Source organism: Pleurodeles waltl, chromosome 3_1, assembly GCF_031143425.1.
Source record: "Pleurodeles waltl isolate 20211129_DDA chromosome 3_1, aPleWal1.hap1.20221129, whole genome shotgun sequence".
Taxonomy (NCBI): domain Eukaryota; kingdom Metazoa; phylum Chordata; class Amphibia; order Caudata; family Salamandridae; genus Pleurodeles; species Pleurodeles waltl.
The window spans coordinates 558,715,939-558,740,409 of record NC_090440.1 but is presented as its reverse complement, the minus strand read 5'-3'; the positions used below and the strand labels follow the sequence as shown (position 1 = coordinate 558,740,409).

Sequence of the window (24,471 nt, the reverse complement as noted above, 5' to 3'; positions counted from 1 at the left end):
GGAGGCAAAATTAGCACTGATGACCACTAACAGCATGCAGTCCCTACTTTCCTGATCCGTCGCACACACAAGAATAATGATAGGCATGGGATGCAAGGGATTTGAGAGCTACAAATGTCTGCACTGGGTAGGACCCTTACCATTGGATATCAGAATAGTGTCTAGATCTGCAAAAAGCGTCATCAGATTCCCAAACTCATATTGTGTCGTGCACTGCTGCATCATCAACTCCAGAAGAAACAGTGCCCGGGCCTCCAGCCATGCCACAGGAAGCAGGCTGTTCTCTTTCACTTCTGCCGCCTTCAGCTGAGGAAAAAACACACACATTCTTTTGATTAAACGGTGCTAAAGCAGGGGAGCAGAGGCAGCTGGGGCGAAGTGCAGCACTTTAAGGGCTGGGGTGGGAGACACTTTCAGGAAATATATAGAGCGCTACACAGAAAAACAGAGGTGATCTGGCACAGAAGGTACAAATACTGGAATAACATGGGGTGGTGCAGGTCAGAACTGAGATGCTTTCTTGCAGTCTCGCCTGCTTTTTCATGGAATCCATAAACTGTGGCTACATAGAATGAGATGCTACATAGCCACAGTTTATGGATTCCATGAAAAAGCAGGTGAGACGGGATGTTCTGAGAACCATCAGTGCTGTCAGCAGTGCTTGCCCAATGCTACCATTATTGGTGTTTTGGTGTCCAAAACTCAGGCAACTATCATTGCCACTCTCTAAATGATTACTATCATTGCCACTCTCTAAATCAGTGGTTCCCAACCTGTGGTCCGGGGACCCCTGGGGGTCCGCGAGGCCTTCTCAGGGGGTCCGCAAAGCCTTCTCAGGGGGTCCGCGACTGCTAAGAAAATTAAAAAATATTAACAAATATTGACAAATTAGGTGCCCCAGCTTCCAGTAATGACTCAGGCGGGGGTCCCCGGATTCCAATGATGATTCAGTGGGGGTCCCTGGGTTCCATTAATGATAAAGAGGGGGTCCACGGAAATCAAAAGGTTGGGAACCACTGTTCTAAATAATTCCCTGCCATCTGTATGTTGGCATGTCTTCACCAATCTGCTTTCGATGGCAGGGTCTTGTGCCATTCTACCCATATATTCAGCTCATTTCACAGACCAGCTAGGGGCCTTAATAAAATTTTCCTTCTTCAGTATGGGATGCACTGAACCAAGTTACTTCATAGTCCCGCAAAGACCTTTTCCTGGGTTTAGTTTTCAGTCTCCACGTATGTTTTACGGGCACCAGTACTAGTAAATGTATAACAGTGTTATTCCCATGGGGACTCCGTGCTCTGGGGGCGGCAATGTCAAGCAACCAGACCTTACTGTAGGACAGGAGTTCTTAAACTGGAGTATGCGACAGCTACTCATGGGGCCTGCAGTTGTTTTGAAAAAGAATAATACTACAAGTATATATACCTAAAAAAGCAAAATGTAATATTTATAATTTTAAAACACTCTGTAAATGTCAAGAATTTGAAATCAGAGACTAAAAATTAACTTGATATCTTAGCTTGATTTGTGGGAGCAGCGGAATTACAGCCAATACAATCCATCATGGACGACTGGTAACCTCAAGTGACAGTGGTATGCGCTAACAGAAAGAGAGCAAAAGAAGCAAAAAGGAGCAAAGAAGACAACCTGATATGTTAGAGTCTTGGCATATTGTTTTGTCTTTTAGGAATAAAACCACATTTTGAAAAAGCACTAGCATTCACATTAAAATAAGAATTTTGATTTGTTTTTAAATAGTATTCATTTGTGAATTATATCAAATATTTAATAATTTGTCGATTTGTTTATAATATACCAGTTTCTGCATTTTTGTGTATTGTGTTGAGGTTCAAATCGAGTAATTGTTTCGGCTGGGGTCCACAGAAGTGCAAAGGTTAATAACCGCTGACATGAGAATGGTAGGAATTAGGAATTGAGATACAGCGTACCTGGTAGGTAACTCTTGATAAGCGTAACGTCCAGTAAGAGCTATATATCCAAAGGTTAACAAGACTTTTACTTACAGACGAACAGCATAGTAAAAAATGTAAAGCACGTCCGGTGTACTTGCAGATTACGCTTCGAGGGCATAGCAGTGAAAAACTAACAGGGCACAACAGAATGAATGATTCACTTTGAAAATGTTCATATGTAACCAGATTAAATGCAAATACGTACCTATACATTGTTTTATAGAATGCAGAATGAGAGTTAGATTGGGCTGGGACCCCTCACTCCTGGGTGAAACCAGACCTGTCAAATGAACTACTTACGTGTTCTATTCCAAGCCCTCTATCTCCCTACACAGAAAGGTCCTGCAGATTCCATGGCGGTTTCAAAAGAATCAGAATGTGTTGTAAAATATTTTTTGTTTGATGAATATTAGGAATTGAACTTGCCAAAGTACTGATAAAAAGTCAAGGTCAGTCTCACCTTATCCTAACACCATACAAATATGATTCATCATGACAAGAATTACTTGCTCAATCAAGACATTTTGCAGATGATACTAAAAGGTAAAGGAACTGAAGCTTGGTTGCATCGTTGATTCAGAATCTTGAATGCTAAAATCACACTAGGGTTCTAAGCAGCTTAAGTGAACGACTTTATCATCACAAACAACAGAAGCCGTCTGTCCAGATGTTTTACCAGTAGATCAGACAGTCCTTGTGGAAACAGCAAAAGAATGTTTAGGCCCCAATTCATTAGATGACATACGGAGCAGTGACTGTTGAGATTTCTAGACATAATACAGTCTCCAGCAGGAAAAAAATATAAAAGCTTATCATAATCCAACCATCTGTCCTTTTACACTGTGTATCGACTACTGATGAATGATAGTTTTTTCGTAGTGCCTTGCAGTTAGAGGCGACTGATTGATTTCTTGTGGGTTAATAAATCTGTCATGTTTTATTGAATACTGTTTCAGTTTTATAGGTGTTCTCCAAAACATCAGGACGCAGAAAAAAAATTTCGGGAAACAGCTTGCATCACAGAATTCATTTGAGCAGTTAACAATGTATTGGCTGAACTCCCACATGATTGACCTCTATGTGATTATGGTATAGATTACGATCAGAGGCATGGACTTGTATGAAAAGTGCACTCTGCATTACCACACACGATTTTTCCAATGTGAAAACTGGCTGTTGGCTGTTATAACAAAGAACCTGAATCAGATCTTGGCGATGGGAATACTCTGTCACAAGCGTGAAGGATATCCCTCCCGTCCAACGTATTATAATCCCAATATATGCTATGGAGATCATAATACTACGGACGGGATATCCGTCACATTTGTGACCGGATATTCCATTCGCCAAGATCTAAATCAGGCACAACGTCTAAGGTTTCTAGATCATGCTTGCTTAAACTAGAATCAATTAGTTTCAAGTAAAAGAACACATGTCCTCAATACAAATTATTGTGACTGAAATCAGATTACAGAATTAATTTTTGTTCCCCCCCGACACTGAATTGTTTCCTGGGTCCCCATGCATGTCTAGATATACATTAATTTACTCATGAGTTAACATAAAGGTATAGCCCATCTATCTGAATTCTTTTCTATAACATCATGAATCCAAAGTAGAAGATATAATAAGACAAAAATGGGTGGGAGGTGCTAACTGTGGAATCACCAACAAAAAAGGAGTCTCTCGACATTGTAGCTTAATAGGGACATGCATCGGTATTTGATATAAGGCAGCTTGGGGACGAGGTAGAGACGATGACAACCGAACATTGTCTGAACTCATCCATGGCTTTGCACAAAGGACGGAAATATGAATAGATATGAATTCCCAGTAGAGTGAACTCCTGTTTAGTTTAGGCATTAATGAATAATATAGGGCATATTCTTGGTTAGGATGAGTCACCTTTACTAAAGAAAGCACTTCTCAATGTAATTGTGTTAACTATATCATTAGGGATAAAATAGTATGTTGATCAGTCAAGAGGATCAGCCCCTACAATCTTTCCATAGAGCAGCCGCCTTTATTTATTAGTGTCAGCACTGCGTTAAAATAGGGCAGCTATCAAACTTTCACATTTTAGGTTGCTGGAGCCTGGAAGAGAAGGGTGGCTTCCCCAACTTTATTGCCTCCGTACTGCACAGTAACAACATTAGTTGACTACAACACCTTTTAAATATTAATTAATAAAAATCGAAACTTCGTGCATAGATATCTGTATGGAAGATTAAGGAGTACAAACTTTTCATTGTACTAAAATACTGTACAAAAAGATCTACTACCATAATGTTGTGGAGGTAAATATATATGAGTAAGTATATATTTACTATTGTTAACTTTAAATCTAAATACCTGTAAACATATACATAGATAAGATACATCTATGTCTTGAAGACTAGGTAATCTATAATTACTTATATATACTTACCTTCATGATATTACTATAGTTATCAATAGTTTGCTTACAATATTATTTGCACAGCAGTATTTTCATATTTTGTTAGTACATGCTGTAGACGATTGATCAATACCTTGAGCAGACTTTGCTGGAAGGACAAGAGCTGTTCTTTAGCCTTGGTGTAATCCTTGTGCTCCATGCACAACTCATAGACCTCCAGGATAGATAACAAGGGGCAGTCCTAGAACAAAATCAAGTAGATCAAAGAGAAAAGGTTAATACACGAAACGAAAAGGAGAACAGAGGGCCACCTGATCTTTTCCCACTCGAACGAAGAGATGACTGTCAACAAAACTCATTCGTCTACCCATCGAGAAGTTAATGGACTGCAACCCAAATATTCAAGTGTTGCCCTGAGGACTGTCACAGTTATGCACTAGCTAAAATTCAGACTGCTGAAGCTGACTAAGTTGTTCTAGGCATGGTATTTCTCCCATTTCTGTGTTTTAATCTTAGATTCACTTTACCTACTGCTTAAAACCTGCCGTATCGTATTAGTTCCCAAGGCTTTTGTCATAATAAGTGATTATGAAACATTACTTTTCAAATATTAAACAATACGATTCAAATCCTCTTTGAGATTAACCATGCCAGTTGAACATCTGACTTCGAAAATCTGTTCTGTGGGACAGCAACAGCTGACAGTGAAAAGGTTAAAGGTAAACTGTTCATAAGAACATCTTTCGTGCACAAAGCACCAATCTGTAAATTAATTCCTACATATATGAACGACACACATTATTCATGCAACAATACAATTTTGTAAAGATACAAAAATAATTATTTAAAGGCTATTCTATGCATGCACGCACAGGCAACACACATAAAGCACACGCACTAATGCAACGTATGCCACAGTTCATACTACTTACTACTTTACTGTCTCTGAACAGATTCCAAGGAGGCACAGCATGTTATTTCATAACACGGGAAACATGGGAAAGCACACTGCATGGTTGGACCAGTCGAACTTTCAAAGCATCACAGTCATCCAATTCCACATACTGCTTCAGTGATAATCATGTAGATCGCTGCTGCCTTCAGAAGGGCTCTGCGCCTCACTGGCTATGGTAAGAGGACCTCACTGTCAGAGTAGATAGCATGCCAGCCATCAGAGACACTTTACACAGGTGGCTAGATACACCCTAGGAAGATAATGAGCACAAAGGTGAAGTTCTGGGCACCTAGGGCAGAGTTATTACTGTAACTGACACAATGTTATTTCCTCCCTTCAAAAAGGCCTCCAACTTGCATTTTTGATTGATTGTAATTCTGATCAGAGGCGCTTTCATAAAGGTACCACCCACTGCCTTAATCTTAATCCTCACCATAAAAGATCAAGGCCCTCATTACAACCCTGGCGGTCCGAGACCGCCAGGGCTGTTTTGGCTGAAGCACCGGCAACAGGCTGGCGGTGCTTCAGAGGGGATTATGACCGCCGCGGTCGCACCGCCGGGGCCGGCGGTTTCCCGCCACATTTGCCCCGGCATTGATAATCCGCCAGGGCAGCACTGCTTGCAGTGCTGCCCAGGGGATTACGAGTCCCCGTACCGCCAGCCTTTTCCTGGCGGTTTGAACCACTGGCATGGGCAGTGCAGGGGCCCCCCTGACAGGGCCCAGTGCAGCTTTTCACTGTCTGCACAGCTTTAAGAGAAACCATTGTTTCAACAATAATGCCAACTCTGTTGCTACATGGTTTTACACATGTGGCGGTGATCCCACATCATATGCTTCTAGAGACCATAGAATGGGTCTCATGAAATAAATCTATGAGCACCAGAATTATTATGAATGTGAGGATCATAACTCTAGTGTCTTGATTTCTATTGTTTCAAATTGGTTGAGAATAATTTAAAAGAAGCATACATTGGTTGGAGGTGACACCATAGGCCAGCCAGTCATTAAGTAAACGGATTATGATGAGCAAGAAAGATTGTGGACTAGCAAAAGCATCATCTCACTAGGATTAAAGTACAAGTTACTTACCTTCAGTAACTAAATATCTGATAGAGGTATATTCTAGTTGCAGATTCCTTACCTTACAATTTCCCCCAGGCGTCAGCCTAGATCCAGAGATTTTTCTTCGAGCAATACCCTTGCGCGTCGGTAGGTGGCATCGGTCGACTCTGCGGGCATCGTTGGCATTGTAGTCGTTGTAATGATGTCGGGAGTACTATATAGATGCCACCTTCGCTCAGGGACGTCAGTTTCTTTTAATGAATTTCCACGGCAAAGCAAAGAGCCGCTAAGAATACTGAGATTGGTGCGCCAGAGCTAAGGACCTGAAAGGGGAATCCCTGTCCCTAGAAATCAGTTCGCAAGTGGGGAGGATGGGTAGGCGGTAAGGAATCTGCAACTACAATATGTCTCTACCAGATATTTTGTTACTGAAGGTAAGTAACTTGTACATCTGATACAGACTTCTAGTTGCAAATTCCTTACCTTAGAATAGATACCCAAGCAATGCCATCCTTGGTGGGGGGCTGCGAACCAACATCATACTAGGAAGTCTGGCAGGACCGAACGACCAAAGTAACCATCCCGACGGACCTGACTGTCCAGGTAGTAGTGTTTAGCAAACGTGTGCAGGGACGCCCATGTAGTTGTCTGGCAGATATCCAGGACAGGAACTCGGCGTGCTAACGCAGTGGAAGCAGCAGTTGCTCTGGTGGAATGAGCACGCAGACCCTCAGGGGGTTGCTTCTTGGCCAAAGCGTAGCACATTTTGTTGCAAAGAAGCACCCATCGAGAGATGGTACGCTTTTGCACTGCCTTCCCTTTTTTCGCACCCACATACCTGACAATGGGTTGAATGTCCACTCGGAATTCTTTAGTACGATTAAGATAGAACGCCAAAGCCCTTTTGGGGTTCAGACGGTGGAGTCTCTCCTCCTCATGAGAAGGATGTGGGGGTGCATAGAAAGTAGGTAGGGTGATTGACTGGCCTACATGAAAAGACGTAACCACCTTTGGAAGGAAGGAAGCCTTAGTGCGCAACACCACTTTGTCAGGGTGCACAGACAAGTATGGAGGTTTAGATGAAAGGGCTTGAAGCTCATTCACCCTCCGAGCAGCGGTGATGGCAAAAAGAAAGACAGTTTTGAAAGTGAGGAGCCGCAAGGGACAATTGTGCATCGGCTCAATGGGAGTACACATTAAATAAGTAAGGACAAGATTGAGGTCCCACTGAGACATGATGAATGGAGTGGGAGGAAATAAATGAGTGAGGACTTTTAGGAATCTATTCACAATGGGAGATTTAAAAAGTGAGGGCTGATCAGGTAACCTAAAGAAGGCTGGAATGGCAGATAAATATCCTTTAAGGGTGCCCAAAGTAGAGCCCTGCTGGGACAAAGAAAGAATGAACAGAAGAACCTCGGATAGAGGGGCAGAGAGGGGATCAACAGATTTGTTGGTGCACCATGCCACAAATTTATCCCAACAACAGGCGTATACAGTTTTGGTGGAGGGACGCCTGGCTGCCAAGATAACATTGCAGACTTCGGACAGAAGGTCAAAAGTCGTCAACTGGCGCCACTCAATCTCCACGCATGAAGCTGGAGGTTGGACAGGTTCGGGTGAAGAACAGTCCCCTGTTGCTGCGACAGAAGATCCGCCCGAAGAGACATTCTGAGTGGAGGATCAATGGACGTGCTCAATAGCTCTGGATACCAGACTCTCTGTGCCCAGTCCAGAGCCACCAAGATGACTTGGGCCCGGTCGTTCCTGATCTTCTTGAGAACTCTGGGCAGAAGTGGTATAGGCGGAAAGGCGGAAAGGAGGTCAGAGTTCCACTTGAGACGAAAAGTGTCTCAGAGCGAGTGCTGCCTTAGAAACTCCAACATTGTGCGTTCTCTGCGGAGGCAAACAGATCTAACCAAGGCTCTCCCCACTGCTGAAAGAGACCATGCGCCACCTCTGGATGGAGACGCCATGTGATACGCTGTTCATCGACGGCTGAGTTCGTCCGCTCTGGCGTTGAGAGAACCTGCCAGATGTTGAACCACCAGGGTAATGCCCTGATGTTCCATCTATGTCCAGAAGCGAAGTTACTCCTGACCAAGGTTCCAGGACCTTACTCCGCACTGTTTGTTGCAGTATCACATGGCAGTAGTATTGTCCGTGAACACCTGCACTACTTTCCCTTTCAGAGAGGGAAGAAATGCTTTCAACGCAAGCCTGATTGCCTGGAGCTCCAGAAGATTGATATGGAGCCCAGACTCCGCCAGAGGCTAGAGGCCTCTGATCTCCGCCTCTCCCATGTGGCCGCACCGATCAAGAAGTGACGCATCTGTCACTATTGATAGATCTGGTTGGGAAAGGGAGAGGGATCTGCCATGGACCCAATGCGGATTCGAAAGCCACCACTGAAGATCTTTCCCAGTCCCCTCCGAGATCTGGACCATGTCAGAGAGATTTCCTTGATGCTGCGCCCACTGGAACTTCAAGTCCCACTGCAGAGCCTACATATGCCATCGGGCATGTGTTACTAGAAGGATGCAGGAAGCCATGAGGCCCAGCAGCCTCGGAGTCAGTCTCACTGAAACCCAAGACCGAGGCTGAAAGATCGGAATCATAGCCTGAATGTCTTGGACTCGCTTTTCAGGAGGATAAGCCCGAAACTGCACTGTGTCCAGAACAGCTCCGATGAAGGGGAGTGTGCAGGAGGTTCGCCGTAGTCTGAAGGTGGGAGATGACTTTCTGGGGCTAGTCGGCCTTCAACAGCCATTTGTCGAGGTAGGGGAAGACTGACACCCCTAACCTGCGTAGATGAGCTGCAACCACCACCATCACTTTCGTGAACACCCAAGGGGCGCTGGTAAGGCCGAAGGGGCGCATGGTAAACTGAATGTGCTTGTGACATACCACGAATCGTAGGTAACGTCTGTGGGCAGGCAGGGTGGGGATGTGGAAATAAGCGTCCTGCAAGTCCAACGCTACAATCCAGTCTCCCGGGTCCAAGGCAGACAGAACCTGAGCCAGGGTGAGCATTTTGAATTTCTCCTTCTTGGGGAAGTAGTTCAGGTCCCGAAGGTCTAGGATAGGACATAAGTGTTGGAAAATGGGTTATTGGTAGGGCAGGTAGGTACCTACACCTAGCAACAAGCCACTAACCTCCACATAGGTACAGTTAGGTCTCAGTAAATTAATCCCAGCTCTACCCTTGGTAGCTTGGCATCGAGCGTCAAGGCTTAACTTAGGAGACAAAGTGTAAAGCATTCAAATATCACAAAACAGTAATTAAATAAAACACAGGAAACAGTTTAAAAATCCAAAACCAATTTATAAAAATAGCTTATATTTTTATCTTTAAAATGACACAAAAACGATTAAAATCGGTTCAGGGGAACCGGAGATATGAATTTTTAAAGTATTATTATTTTCTAGCGCTTAGAAACAAAAAGCGCCAATCGGGTCATCTGGTTGCACCAGGACCGGGACAAAGTCAAACTTTCAGGCCGACCGCGATGGAGCCCTGCTCGGCTACAAGTCGCGGGAGGCCTCGGTTAAAAAGTTACCTTCTGACTTAGTCTCTTTTTTGATGTTTTTCTTCCCCGGGACGAACCTGCCAGTTGAATCCGACCTCCTGGAGCCCTTGTCCGGATACGTGAAGTCGGTTTCCTCGGTGGTGATTTTTACCTTCGGACTTAGTCGTTTTTTCGAGATGAAAATCCTTCGACCGGGGTAAACCTGGATCTTGATCCGACGTCCGTGGAGCCCTTCTCGGATACGATGGCTGGGAGGTCCCGGTCAACTTTTTACCTTCGGACTTAGTCTCTTTTTTGGATGTTTTTCTTTACCGGGACGAACCACGAAGTCAGGCCGGGTCGCGGTTGAGGCAAGCCGGCTACAATTTCCGCGTCGGGTCGGTCACTTTATGGAGCTTTTTTCTCAAAAATTCTCCAATCTTTTCCAAACTTCTGGGGCTTCACCCAGATGTTCTTTCAAGGTTCTTTTGGGGTCCACAGCTCACCCCAAGGGTCCAGAAGTTCTGTGATGGTCCTTGGGGGGTGCGGACTTCAACTCCCAGAATGCACCTGGCGCAAACTCCTTTTTGGCCACTGGACAGTGGTCAGCTGGTCGCTTTCTTCAGGAGTTGGTGCAGGGGACTCTGGTTAGCAATTTTTCACCAGTTGAAGCCAGGCAAAGTCCTTCTTGTGGTGAAGCCCAAGTGTGCAGCTGGTGCAGTCCTTCTGAGTGCAGGGTCCAGGTGCAGGCCAGGGGTCCAGCAGGGCAGTCCTTCTTCTTCTTTAGTTCCTTTCTTGTTGAATTCTGGAGGGGATCTGAGGCGTGGGTGCAGGTCTGCCAGTTTTATCCTTGCTCCTGGGTGAAAAGCAGGGGGGCCCTGGTTCTCCAATCAGGGACAGGGTCGTCCCCCTGTGATGACCACTTCCTGGGAAGTGTGGCAAAAATCCATCCCAGAAGGCAACAGTCTCTAAAAATCCAAAATGGATGAATCTGATTTTTGGAGGAGAGATCTGTCTGAGCCCACCCACTGGTGTGGCTAAAAATCATAAACACACCCCTCTCCTGCCCTCTCCTAATCTAATCAAGGGGGCACCTAGCTGTCAGGGGTTGCAGGATGTGGGGGTGTTGCTGGGTGCTCCAGATGTCCTTCTCTGCCTTTGAAGACCAGTTTGGCAGCCCTCCCCCTTCCTGCCTCACCATCTGCTGAGGGGAGATTATCTCCCCCAAGCACATTCCTTTGTGTGAAGCCAGGCCACTTCACACCTCATTAAAGTAGCCTGGCAGAAGCTGCTGCAGGCTGGCCAATCAGAGCACAGCAGCAAAAACACTGCAGAGCTGAAATTGGCAACTTTTTAGGTAAAGTCTAAACTTTTTACCTGCACTAGTTATATTAAATCCAACAACTGGAAGTTGTGGGATTTATTACAACAATCAATTTGATACCAAATTCTTGGTATGCAACATTTAAGGAGACTTTAAAATTTAAAATAAAGTCTGCCCGTTCTAGCCTATGAAGGCCATTTACTTCAATGAGGGAAAAACGAATTTGGCTGTTTTTACCTCACCAGGGCTTATAAATCTATTTTTATAAAGTCCCTGCTTATAGTTACATGGCACCCAGCCCTAGGGGCACATAGGGCACACCTTAGGGGTGACTTATATGTAAAAATAAGGTAGTTTAAGACTTTGGAAGTACCTTTAATTCCAAAGTCGAATTTGCATATAACTTTAATTTAAAAGCAGCCAGCAAGGCAGGCATGCTTTTAAAATGACACTGGGCACCTCAGCAATGCACCGAGGTGTGCACCACCTATGCTGTGGTCCCTAAACCTACATGCCCTACCATATACTAGGGACTTATAGGTAGGTTAACTTAGCCAATTATAATGAGCCTAATTTGCATATCCATTTTACATAGAGCACACGCCCTGGGACTGGTTAGCAGTACCCAGGGCACCATCAGAGTCAGGAAAACACCAGCATAAAGTGAAAAATGGGGGCAAAAAGTTATGGGGCCTCTGCAATCAGCCCTAGTTTCTCACAATAAGCCCTTGTCCTTTTTCGGCACCAGAAAGTAGCGGGAATAACAACCACTACCTACTTCGGGCACAGGGTCCTTTTCTATAGCCTTCTTGGCAAAGAGAGCTGCAACGTCCTGGGGGAGAAGTGCCAAATGATTATCTGGAAGGTGACTGAAGGATTGAGGCATGGCTGGTGGAGCAGATTCGAAAGGGAGGGAGTAGCCCTTTCGAATAATCTGCAAAACCCACCTGTCCGTAGTGATGGGTTTCCAGTGGGGCAGGTGATGGCGAATCCTGCCGCCAACTGAATGGGAGTGAGGAGACGGACTAGGAGGGTTTGGAGACTGCAGCGGGGGCAGAGGTGACTGGGCAGACCGCTGGTTCCCTGTCCCACGCCCCCTTGGGATTCCGCGTCCCCGGCCATGCAAAGGCTAGACAGCATGGGTGGCACAGTGGCTGTGTGGAGGACGCGACAGGGAGCTCCTTCCGTGGCCACGAAAGGGGTGAAAAGCGGACTGCGGGGGGTGTGGGGCAGAGGAAAGACCAAGGGACCCAGCTGTAGCCCAGGAATCCTTGAATCGCTCCAAGGCCGAGTCCGCTTTGTCTCCAAAGAGACGGAAGCCATCAAAGGGTATGTCCATAAGTGACTGTTGGAGATCCCCAGAAAAACCAGAAGTATGCAACCAGGCGTGGCATCTAAAGGCCACTGTTGTAGCAACCGATCTGCCCAGAGAGTCGGTCGTTTCCAGCCCACAACGGATTGTGAACTTTGCTGCATCTCTCCCATCGTTGACAGCTTGGGAGACAATAGCACGGGCCTCCTCCGGTATCTACGGCAGGACTTGTGCAACACAACCATGTCTCACAAAGAGTGGGTACAGCGGTCCAAAAGGCATGCAGAGTTCACAGACCGCAGAGCGAGACTGGAGGAAGAAAACAACTTCTTTCCAAACTGTTCCAGCCTTTTTGAGACCCTGTCCGGGGGTGCGGAAGGGAATGTGCCTGAAGAAGAGGAAGCCTGGATGACAAGACTCTCAGGCGTGAGGTGTTGGTTCAGGAATTTAGGGTGGTTTGGAGGGGGCCGATGGCGGCGTGCGATAGTTCTATTCACAGGAGCCCCTGTGTTGGGTTTGGACCAAGTACCCAAAAGGACATCGGTGAGAGCTTCATTGAATGGCAAAAGGGGTTCTGAAGTGGAAGCCATAGGCTGAAGCACCTCCGTCAGGAGATTAGACCTGACCTTTACTGTAGGAAGCTCAAGGACCTCATCTGCCCTACTGACCAACATACCATAAGTTGCTCCCTCCGCCATAGATACGGTAGGAGGAGACAGCATGCCAGCATCAGGAGAAGTATCCAGACCACTGACGTCGCCCAATTCCTGAGCCCAGTCCAAAAATGGGTCATCCAGGTATTCATAAGAGTCCACGGACCCCTCCAATCACTCCCCAAATTCGTACCCATAGGAAAAAGGGTCCGAATCTGGCCTGGGGCGAATAGGCCCCATCGAAGACATAGGTGGCGTCGGCCGATGCTGCTCCGACTCCAAGTCGTTGGGGATAAGGATTGGATCGACCTTGATAGTGGGCACTATCTACGTCTAGAGCATCGACAATCGACCTGATGTCAGGGAACGTCTCGAGGGTGCGACAGGCGCCAGTGCGGTTCCGCGAGCGGATCCAGAGGGGACCTCGGTGGCCAGAGCCGAAGCCGCCGGCGCAAAACCCGAAGCCCCTCAACCGAACACCTTTGGCCCAAAGCCGCCGTATCGGGGTCGATCCTCCCAATAATGAGGTGCATGGCCACATAGAACTCTTTAAGTTGGGTGGGGGTCACTCAGGAAAGCGCGGAGCGGACCCAGATGCAGGCTTCGAGGACGGAGGCATTGAGCGTCAACACTCTTCCCGCGTCACGTCAGCCGAGCGACGGGGCGAAGTCGGAGATCGATGAGACCTCTTCGACTTCTTCTTCTTTTTACCTGCACCCGAAGATTTAGAAGAAGACGAGTGGTGATGGCTCCGCGAATGGTCTCGAGACCTTCCTCTCGATCGAGACCAGGACTTACGCAGAGTTGAGTGTCGGGCTGCCATAAGCTTTAGGGACCTCTCCCTCAAAGCCTTCGGGTGCATGGCCCGGCACTCAGAGGACGAATTTGGGTCGTGGTCGCGCTCAAGACACCACAGACAAACCCGATGAGGATCAGTCACCAACATCGTGGGGTGACAGTCCTTGCACGGCTTGAAATCGGTCTTCGGGGACATCCTTGACGGATAAAAAATTCTCACAAAAACTGAACAAAACGGTTGAAGTCGGTCAAAAAGAGACCAGGGTAGCTCTTCTCTGGATCAGCGTGTGGCGCAAAAAGAAAACAACTGACATCACTGCGTGAAGGCGGTATCGATATACTACTCCTGACGTCATCATGGTGACTACGACGCCAATGACGCCACCTACCGACGCGGGAGGGTATTGTTCGAAGAAAAATCTCCGGATCCAGTCTGATGCCTGGGGAAATTCTAAGGTAAGGAATCTGCAACAAGAAGTCTCTATCAGATAATACAGGATGTTATTCGTACAAAAGGCTTGGGAAGTAGTGTGAGCAGATGCTCTACAAAGATTACAGGCATACATATCTTTACAAGGCACGATGTGCAGTTCTGGGACAGGCCCGTAACATGTCAGGAATTGGAACTGTGCAAGTGTCCTAACGTCAGGAACTGGACAAAGAACTTCATCTGGCAATGGTTATTTTTCTACCAAAAGTGATCAAGAGGATGAAATGTTTAGTTCTTATAAAAATACACTTGAGAATTGGATTTTACCAGATTGCATAGACTGAAGAAAGTGAGACCTATGGGGAATACTACAAAGAAACAGTTTCTGGGGGAGATAGAAATCCGGAATAAATGAAGACTTAGTTTAGAATTCAAACTTGTCTCTAAATTGTAGTGTTGTGTAGGTTCTCACTATCCTAATGATGTTAATGGATTTGGGTGGCAGAATCACCTGAATTGTAGGGTGTTGAGTACAATCCCACACCACGTGACACCTGTCGACCTAATATGGGTTTTCGTGCTAACTAGCAGCACCTCATCTCTGCCCCAGGGCAGGGGTGATAGTGGCAACCGGGCGCATGACAAGAAAGACCCCTCAGGGGAATTATGGTCGATCAGATCTTACCCCTTTCTCTCGGTTACATTAGTCTCACACATGCAAAGACAAAGAGAGGCAGAATATAGTTCATTAAGGTTTTTTTTAAAGTAACTGCATCTTAGATAAAATGGCATGTATTGCAATAACTAGGATGATAAAACAAAATAGAAGCAAAATTGTGACAAGGAGAGTGAAACACAAAAACAGTCCCACCATACTGTTACTAGGAGTGATATATATATCTTTCCTACCTAAGCTATGTTATAGAACAGCGTAAAAAGCCCTTATCCGCCTTTCAGGTTTCCCCTTTGGGAAGACATCACCCCCATACCTGAGCAAGGAAGCCTGTTGTCTATAGGCCAGGGATTCAGCAGTCTTAGCAAGTAGCTGTAGCGAAGATAATCAGCTGCAGTCATGGTAATCTGGCTGGAATCTCTCTCTAACGTGTATGGGACAGAGAAGTGTTTTTATAATAAAACAATGGATGTTCTAGGAAACATTTCCCCACGAAAGGATGTGTATATTTATGTGAATGTTGGAGACCCAATGTACCACTTTTGCCAGCAATCCTCTCTGACTGCAGCCTTCAGGAAAGCACAAAGTGAAATGAATGCAGTACTAAAAGTGTGATGCTTTCCTAGGCGAAAGAACAATTAGATAGAGAAAATAAAACAACACCGCAAGTGTGACTAATGCTAGAAAAACAAAGCAATGCTGAATAAAAGGTAACTGGGCTAATGTGCACAACAGCAGGCCTAGTTTGCTAAAATAACGTGTCTAAAATATGGCTAAAATAGCTATACAACAGTAGTTGCTGACAAAGAAACATGCCAACTTCAGTCAGTAACATATTGTAAATGACAAGTCCCGGCCTCACTCCACTGGAAAAACAAGGTCTGATTTGGGACAAAAGAACAAGTTACTTGCCTCTGGTAATGCTTTGTGTGGTGGATGATATATCTACCTACAGATTCACCTTTTGAATATCAGTCTGGCTACAGAAACATTTCAATAGCCCTCTTATGCCAGCAGGGACGGGGGCTCCATCACAAATTAACAGACGGTGCCTGGTCACATCACTCGAGCTATAAAGTGACCCCATGATCTTGTTGACCTCAGTTACCTTCCATTTTTAGTGCACCATCAAGGTGAACAGATCATATTTATAAAGGTGCAATTTTTAGTAATATGAAGAAAATAAAACAACAGAAGTATTGGTAGACACAGCCATGCTATGGGGAGATGGGTGAGAGGGTGAGGAATCTGCCAGCAGCTATAGGATTTACCAGAAAAAGCATTACAAAAGTTAAGTGACTTGTTATCCTGATGGGACACTTCTACCTGCAGATTCCTCACCTTTTGAATAGATTTCCCAAGCAGTCTGACGATCAGGTGGGAGTGCATGGCTGTCTTCCCCAAACAATTCTGAAGAACTGAACGAGCACAGTCACCATCCCTCCTCACTTCGGAATCCAGCCAATAATGTTTTGAAAAAGTGTAAAGGGAAGACCAAGTTGCATCTCTGCAAATATCCGGCACAGGCATTGCTCTCTCTAGCACTGAAGTAGAAGATCTGGCTCTGGTAGAATGGGCCCCAATACCTTCTGGATGCTCCTTGTGCACCACGGCATAGCAGATCCTGAGGCACAGGATAATGCCCTTTTGTGGGCTGCCTTGCTTTTAATTATTTCAACGTATTCCACAAACAACTGATCATCTAGCCTGAATTAATTTGTTCTGTCCATACAGAAATCAACCACTCTTTTGAGATCAAGACAATGGAGTCTTTCCTCCTCTTTTGTAGGATATGGAGGAGGGAAGAATACAGGAAGGGTGATAGACTGACCATGATGGAAGGGAATGACCACTTTCGGATGAAAGCAGCTTTGGTACATAATACTAGTTGTTGAGGGAAGAAGGTGGTGAAGGCATGCTTTACACTCAGCACCTGAAGTTTGCTTACCCATCTGGATTATGTGATAGAGATTAAGAGCATAATATTCAACGTTAATAAATGGAAGGGTAAACTATGTAAAGGATCAAATGAAGAACACATTTAAAAAGTAAGAACCAAATGGAGATCCCATTGTGGCACAACAAATGGTGTAGCAGGGTACTTGTTCATGAGACCTTTGAGGAATTTGATAACACTTTCATTGAGTAGACATAAAAAAGCTGATAAGGCTGCCAAATAACCCTTTACAGTAGCACCATGCAACCCTGTTGGGCCAGCTAGAGGGCAAAAGAGAGAATATCAGACAGATGAGCTAGAAGGGTATCTATGAAACTGCCTGTACACCATTTAACACATCTGGACCACGTGCCAGAATGTAATTTTGTTGGAGGGTTTCTAGCGCATAAAATAACATCCACCACTTGTGGAGGTAAAGAAAATGTACTCAGTCTGCCCCACCCAATCTCTAGACACGTAGGTGGGGGCTCTGGAGTTTAGGGTCAACAACCTGGCCCTGAGACCGCAACAGAAGTTCTTCCCAGTGAGGGAGACGGAGAGAGGGCACAGGCAGAGATGAATGAGGTTTGTATACTGTACCCTTCGTGGCCAGTCAGGGGCGATTAAGATTACTTGGGCCCGGTTAGGTGAATCTTCCTCAACACATGAGGAATCAAAGGAAAGGGGAAAAGCATAGTGAACTGGAAAGTTACACTTCAAACAAAACAAATTTCCCAATGTTCCCTGCATCGGATACGGGAGGCACAGAGCAGCGAGCATTCTCGCAAGTGCACTTATATCTACCCAAGGAGTGTCCCACAACTGCTAGATATCCTGGACTACCTCTGGGTAGTTGGCAAAATTACGCCAACTGAAACTGTCTGCTTGCAGGTTGAGCAATCTGGCCAGGTGATTTACCACCTGAGCTCAGGACCACAGTCATAGAATCTCTCTGCAAAGAAGATGCAATCCCACTCCTTCCTATTTGTTGATGTACCACATTGCAGTTGTATTGTCTGTCTAGATCTGGACTGGCTGACTGAGAAGGGAAGGGAAGTAGTTCTTGAGAGCCTTGCACATTGTCTGTAAATCAGCAGATTTATATGCAACATCTGTTCTTCTGGTGACCAGAGGCTTCTGATCTCCATTTCCTACTACATAGGAGGCTTCCGTGATTACCGTTGCCTCCGGAGGACGGTGAAATGGCTATACTCGAGAAAGGCTGCTGTTCACTTCACCACTGTTGATCAGCCGCAGTGTCCCTGGAGATCTTGATACAGGCTTGTAGATTCCATTTGTGTTGGAGGCTGCAGAGGCACCACTGGGGGGCCCTTCATATGCCAGAGTGCATGGGTGACCACCAGAATGCAGGAGGCTAGCAGACCAATCAGACGTAGGACCGTCAGGACTGGAATGTGCTCTCCATCTTGAAACATCGGAAGCATAGCCTAAATATTCTTAACTCTCTAAGGAGAGAGGGCTTGATTCCAGGATTGGCCCCTATGAATAGGATGCGTGGTGTGGGCACTAGGTGAGATTTGGGCTTGTTGATCGAAAGCCCCAGGTCATACATCAGTTATGTTATTATATGCATGTGGCAATATACTATTTTTGAAGAGCTGCCTTTTGTGAGTCAGTTGTCCCGGTGAAGGAAAACTAAAACTCCTGCCTGTCTGAAGTGGGCTGCAACCACCACCATTGCCTTTGTTTAATCTGGAGGTGTAGAAGTAAGGTCAAACTGAAGAACTGCAAACTGGTAATGTTCGGATCCAGCCTTGAAGTAAAGGAACTTCCTGTGTTACTGCAGAATTGTGATGTGGAAATAGACATCCTGCAGGCTGACCAACCCCATCCAATCTTCAGCTTCCAGCACCAAAAAAACCTGAGCTAGGGCTGGCATTTTGACTTTGCCTTTTTTAAAGAACAAGTTCAAAATCCTGAGGTCTAGGATTGGACAAACACCACCAACCTTTCTGGGGATCAAAAAGTAACAAGTGTAACATTCTTGATACCCTATCTGCTCTGGAACCAATTCCACTGAGCCCTTTTGGAGTGAAGCAAGGATGTGCAGATGGTCTTGCAGGAGTGCATCTGTTTTGGGGAGGGATGGGAGGTGGTGATTGTTGGAAGGCTGGGCATACCCCACTTTTACTATTTGTAAGACCTAAAGATCTGAAATGATGGCCTTCCATGCTTGTGGAAAGAATACCTGTCATCCATCGGGTAGCATTTGTTCTGATAAAGCAGAACTAGGGCTGCTTCCCTGTAGTGGCTGGAGAAAAAGATGAGGGAGATGAAAAGAGAGGGAGGAGTAGGACATGCAGTTTTCCTCTGACATACCCTTTGTAATGACTGTAGAGGGGGTTTGCCTGCTGTTGTTGCTGTAATTGAGCATAATATTGTAGGCACCCTTAGGAGGATAAGCACCTAATAAACCCGAAATGTCTTAAATTGTTGGTAATACCTAGGTTGTGATTGTAGTCCAGGGCATCTAGCTGTGGGTTTGCTGTCTTTGAATCTTGAGTGCTGAGTCCATCTTAGCACCAAAGAGGCAAGATCCAAAGAAGGGTAAGTCCACAAATGTACTCAGGGCATCCTATGAGAAGCCTGAATTTCTCAACTAGGTGTGTCTTCTTTGGGAGACTGAAGTCCCCATAGCTCTAGGCACGGAGTCTTCAGTACTGAAGGATGGATGACCTGCTTTGCTGCGGACTGACCCTCATTTATGAGCTCTTTGAAGTGGGCCTGAAGCTTGCTTGACAGCTTAAGGATGATATCTCGAGAAGAGTCCAACAGGACATGTGCATATGTTGCCATGAGGCAAGTGGCATTTATGCATTTGTGAGTCATTCTTCTGGACGAAAATACCTTTTTTGCATATTTTCTTAGACTCCCAGTCATATGTATGGATGGAAATGATTCAGGAGTCAATTTTAAAGAACATGAAGCTTGTACTACAAGGCTTTCCTTTCTAGGGATGAATGGGCTGACAAGAAATCATGACTCCTAGAGGCAAGTTTGTAATGAGGAGCTAACTGGCTGGATACAGCTCTAGATGTCAGCCTTTCCTAAACAGCAAGGTAGACTCAGTCACAGCTTCATTAAAAGGAAGAAGTGGCTCTGAAGAGTGAGGGGTAGAATGCATCACTTCCTTAAATTTGACTTCTGTTGATGGAAGTTAGAGGTGAAGCATCCCTGCTGCTTTTCTCACTAAAGAGTGATATGATATCACTTCAGGTGGAGGAAGACTCGTTGTGGAGAGCAGTTCCCATTTAGGGGAGGTGTTAAAGTCACTTGCATGTGCATCCTTCAAACCTTCAAAGTCGGGGTCCATCATTATGTATGTAGCACCTTCTACAGAAAATAAATCTTCTTTAGGATTTATGTATATATATATATATATATATATATATATATATATATATATTTATTATCAAACAAAGTGGTCTGAAAGTTGCAGGGCGGCGCACTCCACTGCCGGTGCCCAGTGACGGAGAGGACCAATCTAAAAAAATACAAATAACCAAGAGTTTTCACTCCTCGAAGTCTCAATAGTGCATATTTATTTCAAAATAACAACCACCAACGCGTTTCAACTCCCCATGGAGTCTTGTTCACAGTGAATGAGTCCCTTTTCCCTTTTGCTATTTATACTCAATATCACTACATCATACACAATGAATTATGGATATTGTAGTTTACATATGTTACAAATAAAATTAAAATTAGTGATTTTCTAAATTTAAAATTTAAAATCCCATTTTCAATATATAATACTGTTCACTTGTGTTCTTCTATTGTTAGACTGGAATATGCTGTAATACAGGAATGATACCATATATATATATATATATATATATATATATAAAAAGACAAATTAAATAAATGTCAGAGGGTAATAGTGTTACGTATGTATAGCTGAAATAGTGAAAATGAAAAAGTAAATAGTAAATACAAACAGTACGAAATCATTAATTAGAAAGGATTGGAAGAACATAGAAGAACACAAGTGAACAGTATTATGTATTGAAAATGGGATTTTTAATTTTAAATTTAAAAAATCAGTAATTTTAATTTTAATTGTAACATATGTAAACTACAATATCCATAATGCACTGTGTATGATGTAGTGATATTGAGTATAAATAGCAAAAGGGAAAAGGGACTCATTCACTGTGAACAAGACTCCATGGGGAGTTGAAACGCGTTGGTGGTTGTTATTTTTAAATAAATATGCACTATTGAGACTTCATGCAGTGCGGTGAAAACTCTTGGTTATATATATATATATATATATATATATATATATATATATATATATATATGGAAAATGTCACTTACCCAGTGTACATCTGTTCGTGGCATGAGACGCTGCAGATTCACATGCTATGCATTATCCTGCGATCTAGTGTTGGGCTCGGAGTGTTACAAGTTGTTTTTCTTCGAAGAAGTCTTTTCGAGTCACGAGACCGAGGGACTCCTCCCTTTCGGCTCCATTGCGCATGGGTGTCAACTCCATCTTAGATTGTTTTCCCCGCAGAGGGTGAGGTAGGAGTTGTGTATATAGTAAAAGTGCCCATGCAATGGAGTGAGTATGTATGTATATAATGTGTATAAGAATAGTATATATTTACAAATTTACAAATGTACAAGTTTCATCAACTTAGAACGGCTACAGGCTCCCGGGGAGGGCGCATGTAAATCTGCAGCGTCTCATGCCACGAACAGATGTACACTGGATAAGTGAAATTTTCCGTTCGATGGCATGTGTAGCTGCAGATACACATGCTGTGCATAGACTAGTAAGCAGTTATCTCCCCAAAAGCGGTGGCTTAGCCTGTAGGAGTTGAAGTTGTCTGAAATAATGTTCGTAATACAGCCTGTCCTACTGTGGCTTGCTGTGTTGTCAACACATCTACACAGTAATGTTTTGTGAATGTATGAGGCGTAGACCATGTGGCTGCCTTACATATTTCTGTCATAGGTATATTTCCTAGAAAGGCCATTGTGGCGCCTTTCTTCCTAGTGGAGTGCGCCTTTGGCGTAATAGGCAGATCTCTTTTTGCTTTAATATAGCAGGTCTGAATACATTTCACTATCCATCTGGCAATGCCTTGTTTGGATATTGGATTTCCTGCATGAGGTTTTTGGAAGGCTACAAACAATTGTTTTGTCTTGCGAAATTGTTTTGTTCTATTAATGTAATACATTAGTGCTCTTTTGATGTCTAACGTATGTAAGGCCCTTTCGGCTACTGAGACTGGTTGTGGAAAAAAGACTGGGAGTTCCACTGTTTGGTTTAGGTGGAACGGTGATATAACTTTTGGTAAGAATTTTGGATTTGTACGGAGAACCACTTTATGTTTATGTAGTTGTATAAAGGGTTCTTGTATAGTAAATGCATGTATTTCACTTACTCTTCTAAGAGATGTGATAGCTATTAGGAAGGCTACTTTCCAGGTTAAGTATTGCATCTCACAAGAGTGCATGGGTTCAAATGGTGGACCATGAGTCGTGTTATAACAATATTGAGGTTCCACGAGGGAACTGGTGGTGTTCTCGGGGGTATGATTCTTTTTAAACCCTCCATAAATGCTTTGATGACTGGGATTCTAAAGAGTGATGTTGAATGTGTAATCTGCAGATAGGCAGATATTGCTGTGAGATGTATTTTGATAGAAGAAAATGCTAGTTTCGATTTTTGTAAGTGTAATAAATAGATTACAATGTTTTTTGCAGAAGCATGTAGTGGTTGAATTTGATTATTATGACAGTAATAAACAAATCTTTTCCATTTGTTTGCGTAACAATGTCTTGTAGTAGGTTTCCTAGCTTGCTTAATGACCTCCATACATTCTTGTGTAAGGTCTAAATGTCCAAACTCTAAGACTTCTGGAGCCAGATTGCTAGATTGAGCGATGCTGGATTCGGGTGTCTGCTCTGCTGTTTGTGTTGAGTTAACAGATCTGGTGTGTTTGGTAATTTGATATGATGTACTACTGACAGGTCCAGTAGTGTTGTATACCATGGTTGGGGAGCCCAAGTTGGTGCTATTAGTATTAGTTTGAGTTTGTTTTGACTCAATTTGTTTACCAGATAAGGAAGGAGTGGGAGAGGGGGAAAAGCATAGGAAAATATCCCTGACCAACTCATCCAGAACGCATTGCCTTTGGACTGAGGGTGTGGATACCTGGACGCGAAGTTTTGGCATTTTGCATTTTCTTTTGTTGCGAATAGGTCTATTTCTGGTGTTCCCCAGCGTAGAAAGTAAGTTTGTAGTATCTGGGGATGAATTTCCCATTCGTGTGTCTGTTGGTGAGCTCGACTGAGATTGTCGGCCAACTTGTTTTGAATCCCTGGGATGTATTGTGCTATTAGGCGTATGTGATTGTGAATCGCCCAATGCCAAATCTTTTGTGCTAAGAGACACAGTTGTGATGAGTGTGTCCCTCCTTGTTTGTTTAAGTAATACATTGTTGTCATGTTGTCTGTTTTGACAAGAATGTGTTTGTGGACTATTAGCGGTTGAAATGCTTTCAATGCTAGAAACACTGCTAACAGCTCTAAATGATTTATATGCAGTTTCCTTTGTTGAACGTCCCATTGTCCCTGTATACTGTGCTGGTTGAGGTGTGCTCCCCACCCCATCATGGAAGCATCTGTTCTGATCACGTATTGAGGCACTGGGTCCTGGAATGGCCGCCCTTGGTTTAAATTCATAGGATTCCACCATTGAAGCGAGAAGTGTGTTTGGCGGTCTATCAACACTAGATCTTGAAGTTGACCCTGTGCTTGTGTCCATTGTGTTGCTAGGCACTGTTGTAAGGGCCGCATGTGTAGTCTTGCGTTTGGGACAATGGCTATGCATGAAGACATCATGCCTAGGAGTTTCATTACAAACCTCACTTGATAGTGTTGGTTTGGGTACATGTTTAGTATTACATTTTGGAAGGCTAGTACTCTTTGTGGACTTGGAGTGGCAATCCCCTTTTGTGTGTTGATTGTTGCTCCCAAGTATTGTTGTATTTGACACGGTTGTAGATGTAATTTTTGGTAGTTTATAGAGAACCCTAGTTTGTGAAGGGTTTCTATGATGTATTTTGTGTGTAGAAGACACTGTTGCTGAGTGCTGGTTTATATTAACGAATCGTTTAAGTAAGGGAATACGTGCATGTGCTGTCTCCTGATGTGAGCGGCTACTACTGCAAGGCATTTTGTGAATACCCTTGGGTCTGTTGTTATGCCGAATGGTAAGACCTTGAATTGGTAATGCACGCCTTGGATTACAAACCTCAAGTATTTTCTGTGGGAAGGATGTATGGGTATGTGGAAATAAGCATCCTTGAGATCTAATGTTGACATGTAGTCCTGTTGTTTGAGCAAGGGAATCACGTCTTGAAGTGTCACCATGTGAAAGTGATCTGATTTGATGTAAAGATTCAG

General features: G+C 44.3%; 1 protein-coding gene across 4 annotated transcripts in view; it reads right to left on the bottom strand.

The window, feature by feature from the left end:
• SPG11 (SPG11 vesicle trafficking associated, spatacsin) overlaps window positions 1-24,471 on the bottom strand; it is a 579,875-nt gene that overhangs the window by 162,687 nt on the left and 392,717 nt on the right. For all 4 annotated transcript variants that reach the window (XM_069222954.1, XM_069222953.1, XM_069222956.1 and 1 more), the window contains 2 exons: window positions 4,508-4,615; window positions 141-306 (listed from right to left, as the gene is read on the bottom strand). In XM_069222954.1, coding sequence (XP_069079055.1) covers window positions 141-306; window positions 4,508-4,615 — 274 coding nt within the window. The remainder of the gene's footprint in view (window positions 1-140; window positions 307-4,507; window positions 4,616-24,471) is intronic.